This window comes from Pelodiscus sinensis, chromosome 2 (assembly GCF_052426305.1).
Source record: "Pelodiscus sinensis isolate ZL-2025 chromosome 2, ASM5242630v1, whole genome shotgun sequence".
Classification (NCBI taxonomy): Eukaryota; Metazoa; Chordata; order Testudines; family Trionychidae; genus Pelodiscus; species Pelodiscus sinensis.
Genome location: NC_143053.1, coordinates 81176861 through 81191774, shown reverse-complemented (window position 1 = coordinate 81191774; position 14914 = coordinate 81176861). Strand labels below are relative to the sequence as shown.

Sequence of the window (14914 nt, the reverse complement as noted above, 5' to 3'; positions counted from 1 at the left end):
CAGCCGCATTCTTTCGAAATTAAATCGAAAGAATGCGGCTTTTCTTTCGAAGGTGGTAAACCTAATTCCACGAGGAAGAACGCCTTCTTTCGAAAGTGCTCTTTCGAAAGAAGGCGTTCTTGAAAGCAAACAGGCTTTTTAGAAAGAGAGCATCCAGACTCACTGGGTGCTTTCTTTCGAAAAAGCGGCTTGCTTTTTCGAAATTCCGCATGCAGTCTAGACCCTCTCTTTCGAAAGAGGCTCTTTCGAAAGTATCTTTCGAAAGAGCCTCTTTCGAAAGAGGCTTGCAGTCTAGACATAGCCCCAAGTCTTCACTCCTCATATTTTAAGAGCTACACAGAAAGGGACCGACAATTCCAACTGATATCCTGAAAGGACAAGTATCCAAGTGTTTTTCCTATGTATCCTGTCACCCTCCTCAAGCAACTTCTCAGGTGGGTTGTCTGAAGGAAAGTGTAGATGTGCTACGACTTTTTTTACAACAGAATGAAAATACTTTGGGGCAAGAGCTTTGTTTCAGGTCTCTTCCTGTATTCTGAGGGGTTAGACAACTATCAGTTATTGCAGGAAGAGGGATCGAAGGTCTACTCTTCTTGATCCCCACCCACCTCACTTCCTTCTGAATTTGTGCTTTGAGAAATTAGGTTATAAGGATGCATAGTAGGATTGAGAAAGGAGGTTCCACCTGACACCTGTCCATGCTCCTTCTGAATACTTTCTACAGGAACTATTCCTCTGCTCTGCTGGTATCTAATATTTGGGGAGAGACTCTAACACTTTATATATCTTAAATGGGAGAAATGTGAGGTTTTTTCATCTGCAGGATGTTTCCTCACTTCCTTTTTCTATCTGTTAGACTTTTCTTGCTATTCCAATGGAATGAAAAGGACACAGAATTCATATTCCACAACAGACTGAGAAGTTTGGCCTGCTGCTGCTGGTTTTATCATGTTGCTTCCACATAAATAGGCTGCTTTGATGTATCCAGAGGTAGAGTAAAAGAGCTCTGTAACTGTCCTCTATCTAGATAAGACAGGATGCTGTGAGTTTATCAGACTCGCCACAAAGCTTTGAGATACCATGGAGTTCCCTAATCTCTGCCAGAGGAAGTGGACTCTATCCTGAGATGTTGGAATAGGCATGACAAGGAAATCTAAAGGTAGAATCCAACCTACTTCTGCTCAATAGAATGTGAGAGACCCTGGAAAGAAAAGATTCCTAAGCTGTACCCCTTTGACTTTATGGGTGGTGCCTAGCTTCATAATTTGGGGTGACAAAAGGTGGGACCCAGAAAAGCTTGTACATGGAAGAACCACTTTGCGTGATTGAGTCACACAAAAAATAAGACTGGGTTAATGCATTAAGGTTCACTCAGACTTCGATAAGAAAGGGCATGGGAGTTAGAAGTAAATGAAGGGCTCCTTTCTGCCTACTTGCTCCTGTGAGTCTAGGTTACTCTTCTCTTTTTTTCCCTCCATCTCTCATCATAATTACTATTCAAGGGAGCCCTTTGGGGGAGGCTGGTGAAGGGGAGCAATAGTTGTCCAAATCGACTGCTGAGGGTAGCCCAGGCATTTCTGTACTCAATCCTGCTGCTGTCTTTGGAGCAGGCTGCCTTGTGCTTCTGGGTGCCTATATGGTGTAATTCCCTCAGAAGCCTGCCCAGACATGCTATGCTAGCAGCTGCTGCAGCCAGTTACCTTAGCCTCTCTTCTAATAACTATCAAAGAGGTTTTGGCTAAAGTCTAAGGCTAAATACCACCCAGTAAAAGCCTAGAACTCAACAAACTGAGCAGTTAGAATAAATATATGTTTTCGTTACTTTTCAGTTTTTGTTTTGTATTCCAAGGCAAGGAGAGAGTCTGGAGAAGTCTGCCAACAATGGAGAAAGCAAATAAAAAAAAGCTCTCTAGAGTTTTAACCTCTTAGCTCCCAGGAGCTGCATACCCAGACTGGGCAGGGGCAGTCCCAAGGACACATGCGTGCCTCTCCTGCCCCTTCCTCTCAGTAGGAAGTCAGAGCTGGTGCTCCAGCATGCAGCTGTGTGGCTGAGGCTTAAGCCACAGCACAAGTGCCCCACTGCATGTGGGAAAGGGTGCAGATAAGCTCCCACCCCACATGTCACAGAAATATCAGCTTTCATGCTGTTTATGGTATGCATGCCATAGGTTGCTGACCTCTGCTTTAGAATCTTAAGGTCAAATGCTATGAGGTTCTGAAGATCCTCATAACCTAGTGTATTCCCTGGAAATTGCAGGCACTCAATTCCTCCCAGAAGGCACACAGCATCTTGCATAATTACACAGGTAGACCTAGAAAGTATCTTGTGTTACATTTACTTGTAATACTATTTACAATGTTGTATCTAAGTGTAGGCCTGACACACAGTAGTAGTTACATAGACTTTATTTTATAGCTTTGTTTTATATAATTATGTAGATTTTGTTTACAAAGTTTTGTTTTATTGCTGCTGCGAGGTATTACAATATGTTGTGTATTATAAGTTAGTAAGAAATTGTTTAAAACTGTCTTTTTAACTTGTAAGTCTATAAGAAATCCTTCCTGTTCCTTTGAAAGAGAAATTGCTTTCTCTGAAATATCTGTAGGTAATACAGTATTTAAGAACTATAAGGCAGTGGTTCTCAAACTTTTTGGTCCACAGTCCAGCCCCGCTCAACACAAGATTTTCGTGGACCATCAACCAATCATCCATGATGACAAAATGGGTGCAAGAGCAGGCTGGGGATGGAGAGTCTGAGCAGGAAGATGGGTGCATAAGCAGGGAGTCTGGGCAGGAGGTAGGATGCAGGACTGGGATGGAGGTGAGGGGCCTGGGCAACAGAGATGTGTGAGACGGGGTTGGAGTCTAGGCATGAGTGACATGGGGAGGGCTTACCTGGCTCTGCACCCCCCCACTGCTCCCAAGCATCTCCCTCAGCTGCTCCCATTAATAAAAGCAGCAAGGAAAGCTTTCTGGCGAGCTATTTCCTGCACTGCCGTTTCCCCAGCCAGTGGGAGCTGGTTACTCCTTCCCCCACAAGCCAGAGCCAGTCAACGAGGTTCAGGGCTCCAGACCCCATCCCCAACAGTAGGAAGCAGGCACTAGAACTCCAACCTAATGGGACGGGATGGTTGAAGCACTGGTGTGGGTATCCTATGCAGGCAGGCGGCACAGGAGGGCAGAGGGACAAGCCCCAAGCCTCCACAGACCACACTTTGAGAACCACTGCTATCAAGTCATCAAAAATAGACATAAATTAGAGCAAGTTCTGCAGTAGCCCCCTTTTTTTGTTCTTTCATTCAACTCTTTATCTTCCTCTGTATGGAGAACACCTTGTATTTCAATCTAATTAATAATAAATAGTAATAGAACAATTACAGATATGTGCTTAGGTATGGATATTGCTAGTGCCATCCAAGCCTACCACAACAGCTGTTAGAGCTTGCCAGAAAATTTTCTGATGGAACATTTTCAGTTTTGATATTCAGCAGCAATGGATTATTTTTTTCAAAAATTTCTATGGAAATCTGATTAATTTTATTCCTCCACCCTACCGCCTTCCTGGAAACTGGACCTTCCCAGGTTCAATAGGTCACCTGGCAAGGAGCTTGAGATCTTGGAATCTTTGCCTCTCAGTATCTTATTTGATGGGGAGCTTGAGAGGCTCTCAAGGTTACTTGGCAGCTCATGAGGCAAAGCTGCTCTGGAGCTGGGACTCCAATGGTATCCAGAGTAAGGATGTTAAAGGCTAGTCAATAAGCATTTTGTTATAGGATAGTTTTTTGCCTAGTCGATAGGCACTTCTGCATTCTTCCTTTGAAATGTACAAGAGTCTCCTCTGGGGCTTTTGTACATTTCAAAAGGAGGAATGCAGAACAATGCATACAGACTGGGACCAATTGGAAGTCCTGCTCACTCCGGGCTGCATATGGATGCCTTCACTGAAATGCACAAGAGTCCCCAGCGGCAAAGAAGGCACCCATGTGGAGGTTTAATTCAGTGAAAATTCTGAGTTCTTGGCATTTTTCAGTCTGATTCGGGGTAATTTTTTCTGAAATATCAATTCATTTTTCAGAACTGAAATTTTTGTTTTCCTGACCGCTCCTATAGGTCAGACTAAATAATTAAAATAAATGTAATAGTTTCCCGTATTTCAAAACACTAAAGCCATTTCATGTAATTTAAAGTTACTTCAGTATTTCAATATACAGTTTATGCACTATCAGTTTACACAAAACTTTCAAAATACATACCAGGCTTTTGTCTATACTGGAGCTTGTTCTGTTGTCATTTGAATTTTCTGCAGAGACAGATAAATACCTGTAACAAAATATTTAATTAAAATTATTTAAAAACAAGGTTATGAGAAAACAAACGCAAGCACTTTTTTCTATGTTAAGATGTAAACACATTTCTTTTAAAAACATAGTTCCTTTGTGTTAAGTAGAAATCTGCAGTTTTTACCATTTTACTAGGAAAAAGGTATTGGCTTTTCTCAAATGTTAAAACAAGAATTTTTGAAAACCACATTCAGGAGATACTGCAACTCAGGAATCCCAGGTCCTATTCCCGATTTTCAACAAGTGTGTGCTCTAGTGCTTATTAAGGATGTAAAATATTGAGTAAATTACTAGCCCTGTTGGGGCTCTTGTACATTTCAAAGAAGGAATGCGAAACTCCAGGTGCAGTCCGGGGACAGGAAGAAATTCTGCTCACTTCGGGCTGCATGCGGCGTCCACATGGGGACTCTTGTGCATTTCAAAGCAGAAGAGCCCTCATGGAGCTCAGGGTCAGCGGTGGACTTGGAGTCCCCCACTAATCCCAGGCTCCATGTTGCGCTGCTGCTTTCAAATGCCACACAGCTGACTCCACGCAAATGCCACAGCAGCGTTTTAAAGGGGCAGCGCCGCACAAAGCCTGGGCTCAGCTGTGAAACGCCGCCATGGTGTTTCAAAGGTGCAGTACCACACAGCTGAGCCCAGGGTCAGCTCTGTGCTGCACCACTTTGAAATACCACCAGGGCATTTCAAAGCAGCAGCGCCGCATGGAGCCTGGGTATGGGCTCTGTGCAGCACTACCACTTTGAAGTACCCACTCTTCCCCTCCCCCTTTGCTGCCTCTATCGGATGGAGGTAGCGGGGGGGGGGGGGGGTGAGGGGATTGACTAGTTGACTCGGCTATCAGATAAGCATTTGCTTATCAGATGGTCAACTACTCCTTAACATCCTTAGTGCTTACATGTGATTCTCATCTCATCCACCCCATATTTGTCCCATTCAGGCTTCTATCTTTTATTGCTATGCACTCCGCCCCATCCCTTCTTATGCTCACTATTTATGCCCATCTTGATTCCAATCCCTGTTTCCATCTAATATCACCCCCAGAGTGGTCTCCTGTGCTTTATCCGATCAACCCCAGACTACTCCTACCCCCAGTTTGCTCCTTATTCCTTTCAATTAAAATCAGACAGTTTCCTCCAAAAAGCTTGAGCACCACCTCAAGGCACTAGGAAGGCAGGAAAAATAGCTTTCCTACTATTCATTCTTGTGTATCACATTACAGTGGTCCCTGTCAGCCAGGAGGAACAATTGCAGGGAAAGATGTTCTCAGTTCCTGTAGCCCCAGGACTAAGCATGATCATTCACTCTGTGCAAATGACATGTGCACAGCTTGGCTGGCATATACAGGCAGTCCCCGGGTTACATGGATCCGACTTACATCGGATCCCTACTTACAAACGGGGTGAGGCAACCCCGCACTAGCTGCTTCCCCCCAGCAGACCAGGGAGACGCGAAGCTAGCGCCCCCCCCGCAGCCCAGCAGACCAGGGAGACACAGAGCGGCTTTTCTCAGCAGACACCTCAGCTTGAGAATAAAGGACTGAGGGAAGTGAGGTGTGGGAGAATAAAACTGAGCTCTGGAGAAATGTTTGGCTAGAGTTTCCCCTACAATATGTACCAGTTCCGACTTACATACAAATTCAACTTAAGAACAAACCTACAGTCCCTATCTTGTACGTAACCCGGGGACTGCCTGTACGTAACATACTTTGTGTAGATAAAGCTTGCACAGCACAAACAATCTTTAGAAAATTTAGCTGCCAGCCTCTAACAAATCACTAGTAAGCATATCTAAATTGTTATTTTCAAAGGGTTATAAATTTATCCGGAATTTGGGGAGATTTTCCACAGTGATGAAAAACATGCATCTGACACAAAGTTGAGTCACCAGCCAAATTTCAGGGCCTGGCTCCAAAGCACAGATGCACTACCATTTCTCTGTAATATATTTTAACACAGGCAAAACTATTTACTTTTTCCCTAACCACATTCTCAAACAGCTAACTTGATTTTTTTGCTCAAACTGTTAAAAAAATGCCTGAGGAATACATTGTCATGGAAAATATGTCTCAACAGCTAAGTTCAGCAAAACTTATAAGTAAAGCTAAACTTTAATATGGATATTTTTAGTAAAAGTCATGGACAAATAACAGGCAAAAAAACCCCAAAACCTGACAATCTTTTTTTGGGGGGGGGAAGTAAGCACTGGGAATGGGAGCCCAGGGACAAGCTGCTGCTGCTCCATGAGGGACTGCTGCCTCTCCAGACATGGGTGGAGTGAGCACTTGGGGGACTCACTGTCCCTCTGGATGTCATTGGAGGGGCAGCCCCAGGTCACCTACAGTTCCAACCACTGCTGCTAGGAGTCACCAAGCTCCAGCTGCTTTGGCCATCCCGAAGCCACTGCTCAGGAAATCTCTCGGGCCAGCTGCATCAGCCACTACTTCTGTAGTCCTTAGGCTAGCTGCCCCAGGCTGACCGAGCCATGGCCAATGCAGTTGGCCACAGGGCTCGGACTGTTCCAGCAGTGGCTGGCTGAGGTACCACCCAAGCAGTTGGCTGCAGAACCATTTCAGCAGTGACAGGGTGTAGTTGTTCCTAGAGCTGTTTAAGCAACTGGTCCTGAGGCCTGCCACCCTAATAGCTGCGGAAGTCATGGAATCTGTGACTTTTACAACCTCTGACAGAAATGGAGCCCTAAAAACTTCGTTACAAGCAAGCGAAAACAGAGTCTTATAACAGAAGAAATTAAGCATCCATTAACGATTGTTGCTACCAACACCACCTAAAATACTGAACAGACATGTTCAAACTGTATGCATTGCTATTTGTATGAAATGATGTTGTTTAAAATCTTATGGGCAGAAAAAAAACCACCACATCAATTTAATGCTGGTGTTTTGAAAAACTTCAAAAGAATAAAAAGGCTAATAGGCAAAGTAAAGTACTGAAACTACTACCTTCACCACTGACAAGTTGGAATAAGAAAATTCCTTATTTGTTCTAGCACACGAGGTGATTTTCAATCTATTCTTTATCTTTTAGTTAGAAACTGAGCTAAAAGAAATTCCCCAAGCAAAGTCCAGAAACATCATCTTGGGAATAAAGTGAATTTGGCCTGTACTTAGCTTTCCATGCCCTGGGATCTCTGGTTTTGACTTCACCCCTCTGACTCTGCAGAGACACTCACAAAACTAATCTTCAGCCTTTTGTATGGGATTCCAGCTGTATACATTTAAGTCCAATTACTACTGTGCCACTATACATATGGTTAATTCATAATTGGCAACACTGACCCAATTAAAAGCTTCCTGTAATATTTAAAAACACTACTGTCCTGTAGTGGTAGCAGTCTCATGTAAATATCACGAACTATGACACTAGAATTTTTCATTTTAAAATTGTCTATTATCTAAATATATGAAGAAGAATCAAAAATACAAAACTTGGTGACAATACACAACATTAATTTGTTTCCTCTATACTTACTGATGGTTGCTGTAGTATGTAAATCCTACAAAAGGTAGCTGGTTGCCAACAAATGCTTTTGGTATCGGGAATGTTTCTTCCTCTCCCTTGTCTTCTTCCAAATCATCAAAGTTACTAGTATCAATATCACTACTTAAATCAGGAACAACTGGTGCCACAGCTACAATAAAATAAAATTATCATAATTCCATTCAAATAACAACCAGATGAATGATAAATACATGTGTATATTATGACTAATATTAGAATTGTCCCTTCTGCTACACGAGTCAGAGTAACTAAATTTTGTGTAATTTTAAATAGCCATGTCTTGACATCTAGGGATTCCTGTGTGTCAGTAGGTGGACCAATGTGACAGTGTCATCTGAACAAACTTAGGTCCCGATCCTACAGTGCTACTCAGTGGGGCTTTGTGCAGGTGCATCAGTTCACTTTTGTGCTATGCAATACATAGGATCTGGGCTTCAACTTAGATCAAGCTAACCTTGGACAGCATGAAAAATCAAGAGAGGAGTTTAAAGACAAAACTGAAGAGCAGCCCAGTAAAGAATCACTATGTTCCTTAGTACAAGATCTTCTTGTGTGATCTAGCTCCTTTGTGCTACTCAGGCAGTGAAAGAGAGGCAGAAAAACGCCAATTTGATTTCTGCTAATGTTGATGAGATCTTAATTAGAGCAAAGAAAGCATAGTTGATTCACACACCAACCGTCCCTCCCCTCTTGCATTTTTTGAAATTTACAAGCCCAGAATAACTGCCCGCATCTACACACGGCAGTGAAACGGGAGTTCAAAATAAAGTCCTATTTCAAACTACCTCTTATTCCTCCTGCAATGAGGTTAACAGGTAGTTCAAAATAAAGCCCTATTTCGAACTCCCATTTCACTGCCACGTACAGAAGCAGGCAGTTATTCCGGGCTTGTAAATTTCAAAAAATGGCGCCCGGCCGGGAAGATGCAAATCAAGCACAGGAATAGGCTGCAAGTGTAGACATACCCTATTATTGCTTCTGTATAAAGAATTACTCACCGTCTCTAAGAGTTTCCCAAGCCCACTGATCATTTTTGAAGAAGAGGTGTCTCTTGATTTCGTCTACGCCATTTCGTCCTAACCTTACTTCCCTGTAAAGATGTTTAAAAAAATACCATGTAAGATTTTTCCCTTTCTTTAAACATGAGTGGTTCAAATGTCCTACCTACTATTTAGATGCAAGAGCTTACACCTGTTAACTAAGGGGCATTTAAAAGCTCTAGTTTCTCCGAAGTTGTGACATGGAATGCCCTATACCAGCAAAAGTAGGTTCATGGGATTTCTTCCCTTCATCCCAGATTGCTATCTGGTCTTAGGCTTTGTCTAACATGGGAAAGTTTTATCGATTACACTGATGTATAGTCATATCTGCATAACTAGAGCCCTACAAATCCATGCACATCTGCAGGTAATCACATTCCTAGATCATTTTTATAGATGCAAATGTAGATATCAATTCTGTATCCACATAGGGCTCTATGCATAACACTGCTTCCTCCCTGCCCACACACATAAATATAGACACTCATTCCGGTATAACTGGCCTTTTTGGTTTATCTTAAACCAATATTGCTACTCTTATAACCAACATAAGCTAAGCAAACAAATCAACTAATCAATCAATTACATTCTTACTCTTCAATTAGAGTACTTAAAGGAGAGGTCATACTGATAATTATATTCAATTAAATTCACACCTTTGTGTACAGGCAGTCCCCGAGTTACGCGGATCCGACTTATGTCGGATCCGCAGTTCCGAATGGGGATTTCTCGCCCCGGAGAACTAGAGCAGCAGGACGCCTGGTCCCGCCGCCCGCCTTCTCCGGGGCGAGAAAAGCTGCTCCTCGTCTCCCTGGTCTGCTGGCAGAGCCAGCAGACCAGGGAGACGGGAGCAAGGCGGCGGAGCACCGGGGGCCGGACCCGCGGCCGCTTCCAGATCAGCTGGAAGCGGCGCAGGTCCAGCCGGGTGCTCCGCCACTTTGTTCAGCGTCTCCCTGGTCTGCAGACACTGAACAAAGCGGCGGAGCACCCGGGGCCGGACGTGCACCGCTTCCAGCTGATCTGGAAGCGGCCGCAGGTCCGGCCTCCGGTGCTCCGCCGCTCTGTTCAGCGTCTCCCTGGTCTGCAGACCAGGGAGACGCTGAACAAAGCGGTGGAGCACCCGGCTGGACCCGCGCCGCTTCCAGATCAGCTGGAAGTGGCGCGGGTCTGGCCCCGGGTGCTCCGCCGCTTTGTTCAGCGTCTCCCTGGTCTGCAGACCAGGGAGACGCTGAGCAGAGCGGCGGAGGACCCGGGCCGGACCCGCAGCGCTTTCAGCTGATCTGGAAGCCTCGGGTCCGCCCGGGTCCTCCGTGGCTTTGCTCAGCATCTCCCTGGTCTGCAGACCAGGGAGACGCTGAGCAAAGCCACGGAGGACCCGGGCCGGACCGCGGCGCTGATCTGGAAGCGCCACGGTTCGGCCTGGGTCCTCCGCAGCTTTGCTCCACATCTCCCTGGTCTGCTGGGGGGGAGGGGGAGCGCAGCTAGTGCTCCCCCAGCAGACCAGGGAGACGTGGAGCAAAGCCGGGGGCCTGTGGTAGAGCAGGTGGGGCACTGCCGGTTGGTCCCGCAGCACCGCTCCTTGGCGCTACTGGACCAACCCAGCAGCACCCCAGCTGCTCTGCCCCAGGCGTCCCAAAGTCAGCCGCTGCTGAAACTGACCAGCAGCTGACTACAGGAAGCCCGAGGCAGAGTTGCTCTGCCCTGGGCTTCCTGGAATCAGCTGCTGATCAGTTTCAGCAGCAGTTGACTTGGGGACGCCTGGTGTTCTTACCTTGAATCTGTATGTAAGTGGAACTGGTGTCCAGATTCAGCGGCTGTTGAAACTGATCAGTTTCAGCAGCGGCTGATACCAGTTCCGACTTACATACAAATTCAACTTAAGAACAAACCTACAGTCCCTATCTTGTACGTAACCCGGGGACTGCCTGTATACAAATAAACCTTTCAGTGTTTACAAGGCTATACACTATCAAATCACAGCTGAAGACGTGTGTCTCTGAGAACCTGGACCTCAATGTCACTGTTGAAAATCAGTGATTCTATGAAACTCAGTTTAACTTGCTAAGGAGAATCAGGCCCATTATCTTTTGTCCAAGTTCTTTATGATAAAAACAGTGTTCACTGACAGCATTCACCCAACGTCAGAAGGAGCAGAACTAACCAATATATGACCATCAATAAAAATGTTTCACATGACGCACTCAGCTTTCTCATGTAGCATTTCCATATGCAGACCATTGTTACTTGGCAACAATGCAAAAGAAAATTGAGAAAAAAAGATACGGGGAAAAAAAAGCAATTACAAGTGGGCACAGGGAAAAAGACCAGGAAGTCAAGACAAGGATAAAAAACTAAGACTGAGAAAGATGAAATCAGAGGAAGAGAAACAGATAACAATATTACGTCAGAAGTAAAGACAAGGATAAAAAACTAACACTAGTATACCACATAAAATGTTCACTCTAAAATTGAAATCAATTATTATAATTACATTTTTGGTAGTCCACCAGACTACAAAGAAGTAAAATCAATTACCCTTATAATAATCTAACAAGTTCTGAAGTAATAGAAAGCTGCACTTAAAAATTAGGATTCTTTCTTCTCTTGCTATTCACCTAGGGTGTGTCTAGACTACATGCCTCCTTCGACGGAGGCATGTAGATTAGCCAGATCGGAAGAGGGAAATGAAGCCGCGATTAAAATAATCGCGGCTTCATTTAAATTTAAATGGCTGCCCCGATCTGCCGATCAGCTGTTTGTCGGCAGATCGGGGGAGTCTGGACGCGATGCCCCGACAAAGAAGCCTTTCTTCATCGACACAGGTAAGCCTCGTGAAACCAGGTTTACCTGTGTCGATGAAGAAAGGCTTCTTTGTCGGGGCATCGCGTCCAGACTCCCCCGATCTGCCGACAAACAGCTGATCGGCAGATCGGGGCAGCCATTTAAATTTAAATGAAGCCGCGATTATTTTAATCGCGGCTTCATTTCCCTCTTCCGATCTGGCTAATCTACATGCCTCCGTCGAAGGAGGCATGTAGTCTAGACACACCCCTAGATAGTTGATTGTGTTGGAGCCTGGATAATATTTAATCCCATGCTCTCAAAATCTGAGGAGAAAAACATTTGGAATGTCCAGAATTAAACTTTCCCATATCATCTTTTATGGAATTTAAAATATTGATTTCTCATCTACATTTACACAATTAATTACCAGGTGAGCATGTAATTCTATTTAAGGATTAGCAATTAATCTAAAAATCAAGCAACATCCATTTAGCAATGTAGGAAATGTATCAAATTGCCAATTAAAAAATTACCATGACAAAAACACTTTTCATGTGTACAAACTGAATTAAATGTGATGTTATGGCACAATACCAAAACGACATGTCAAATTTTTGTTTGCAGGCCCTACTGACGAGAATGGAATATCATTTGAGATGCTAGAAACTGAACCAACAAAGTTCTCTGGTTCTACTGCCCTTATCACCTGGGAAATCAGAATGAGATACACAGAGAGGAACTTGTAATTTAAAGGAAAAGCCTAGCTAAGCTTGTACAGAAGCAGAAGATTAGGTGAGACTCAATATGCAGGTTGTTAGTTTTCTCTAAATAGAGTAGTGTACGGGCTCCTTTTTGTGAGATTCCCACCCAAGAAACGTAAAGAGAAATGAGGGTGGGAAAAGAGGAGGGAAAAAAAGTGGAAGCGGCTAAAGCCGATAGAGGTGCTCTTAGAGAAACAAGAAAACAGACAGAAAGTACAGCTGGTCTCACAACTGTGACAGTGTCTATAAATATATTTCACAGAGGTCAGAACAACTGATTTTTTCAATATTGTTCAACAATTTATCGTTTATACACAATCTATTTTTTTGTTTTGTACAAGAGAAGAAAGTGTCATTAACAAAAACCAATTTTAAATTCTGAACAAAATTTGGAGCTATTTTACCTGTCAGTTAGGAATGCACATATAAGGCTTTTTGCATCTTTAGAGATATCATTATCATCAGGGAAGGTAAGAGAATTCTTATGGTTCATAATTTTACTATATGTTCCAACCAAGGAATCCGCATAAAATGGTGTATCGCCTGAAGAAATAGAAATAAAAAGTTAAATATCTCAATATAAAATATAAATAGCAAAAGAAACGGAAGTATAATTTAAAACATTATATTTCTTTATCATATTCTGTGCCTTTGAAGACACTCAGTGCTCATACTCAATTAAAAGTGAACACATTCTTCATTTTAAAACTTCAATAAAAACATCAAATAGCCCCCAGATTTGAATTGGATAAGCACATCACTTTCTTAATTTGATATTTGACATATAATATGCAAGTTTCAATTTTTGTGCACATTTATTTTAGACATTAATAAGTATTTTCAGACTCCATAGCAAATCTAATGCCTAAGGAAATCTGAAATATTCAATAACATCCTTTTAAATCACCTAAGGTTTTCAGACAGCGCTACAAAAGAAAACACAATGAAGATGGCTGATCAGCTGTTTGTCGGCTCAGGGCGATAGTCTGGACGCGCAGGTGTCGACATCAAAGGTATTTGTCGACCACCCAGGTATGCCTCCTGGGATGAGCTGTTTGTCGGCTCAGCGCAGCAGCCATGTAAATTTAAATGAAGCGGCGATTATTTAAAACGCCGCTTCATTTTACTATGCCTGGTAGCCTAATCTACCTGCCTCTGGCGACAGAGGCATGTAGTCTAGACGTACCCTGAGTTAGTTGATCTTGCTGTGACTGATGGTTAGTTTATTTGCTCAATTATTTGCCTGATTTTGGTTTAAGTAGCATTTTTGGTGGGTGGCTCTTGCTACAATATATTATAGGCAAAATGACTGATATAAAATTATAGCTACATAAATATACTCAGATGTCATTGAGTTGGGTTCATCAATAACCACAATAAATTAAGTCTTACTAATATAAGCATCGCATTTATAGGAAAAACATTGTGATGATTCCTTTTGTTCATATCAAACAAAATTGTTAAGGTGCTTACTGTTCTGTAAGACTTCAAGAAAGTAGTATTCTAAGTTTCTAAAATGTCCACTACTGAAGTGCTGACAATATTTTATTAGGGGGGGGATTCTCAGTTCCCACTCTCCTCAGCCTGTGATGAACAGGCACATGCATAACTATATGTTTGCAAAAAGAAAGAGAAAATGAATATACTCATTTATTTGCCCATTTTTTAAAAAATGGTCTCTCATAACCATGACCATTAACACTGGGCCAAGCTATATGAAGTGCACTATGCTCAAATTTTTATATCGTTTCCGAATAATAGACCAGTGTATAGATACAGCAAATAATTCAACTTGTTTCATCTGAAATGAGAGAGAAAGTGAGTTAAGAACTTCTAGGATCACCAGAACTAGGCTTCCTTGCAAAACATCTTTGAAAATACCTGCTACTTGATGCATTTCAGTGCATTCCACAGGCCATCCCATCCGCCCCCTCCCCCCCGACAGGGAAGTTTTTGCAGTATCTGCGATAAGAATAAAAGTACATCAGAAGCCAGGAATTCTATCTATACAGGCAGTCCCCGGGTTACGTACAAGATAAGAACAAACCTACAGTCCCTAAGTTGAATCTGTATGTAAGTCGCAACTGGAGTCCAGATTCAGCCGCTGCTGAAACTGACCAGCAGCTGACTACAGGAAGCCCGAGGCAGAGTTGCTCTGCCCCGGACTTCCTGGAATCAACCTCTGATCAGTTTCAACAGGCTGAATCTGGACGCCAGTTCCAACTTACATACAGATTCAACTTAAGAAGCCCAGGTATTCCCAAGTCAGCTGCTGCTGAAACTGATCAGCGGTTGATTCCAGGAACTCTGCCTCGGGCTTCCTGTAGTCAGCGCTGGTCAGTTTCAGCAGCGGCTGACTTGGGGACGCCTGGGGCAAAGCAGCTGGGGTGCTGCTGGGTTGCTCCAGTAGCGCCACTCCTCGGCGCTACTGGACCAATCCACCAGCACCCCAGCTGCTCTGCCCCAGGCG

The 14914-nt window shown here is 43.5% G+C and overlaps 1 protein-coding gene across 4 annotated transcripts in view; it reads right to left on the bottom strand.

Moving 5' to 3' along the window:
• ROCK1 (Rho associated coiled-coil containing protein kinase 1) overlaps window positions 1-14914 on the bottom strand; it is a 146065-nt gene that overhangs the window by 51213 nt on the left and 79938 nt on the right. For all 4 annotated transcript variants that reach the window (XM_006139046.4, XM_075920910.2, XM_089776296.1 and 1 more), the window contains 4 exons: window positions 12849-12987; window positions 8858-8949; window positions 7830-7989; window positions 4255-4321 (listed from right to left, as the gene is read on the bottom strand). In XM_006139046.4, coding sequence (XP_006139108.1) covers window positions 4255-4321; window positions 7830-7989; window positions 8858-8949; window positions 12849-12987 — 458 coding nt within the window. The remainder of the gene's footprint in view (window positions 1-4254; window positions 4322-7829; window positions 7990-8857; window positions 8950-12848; window positions 12988-14914) is intronic.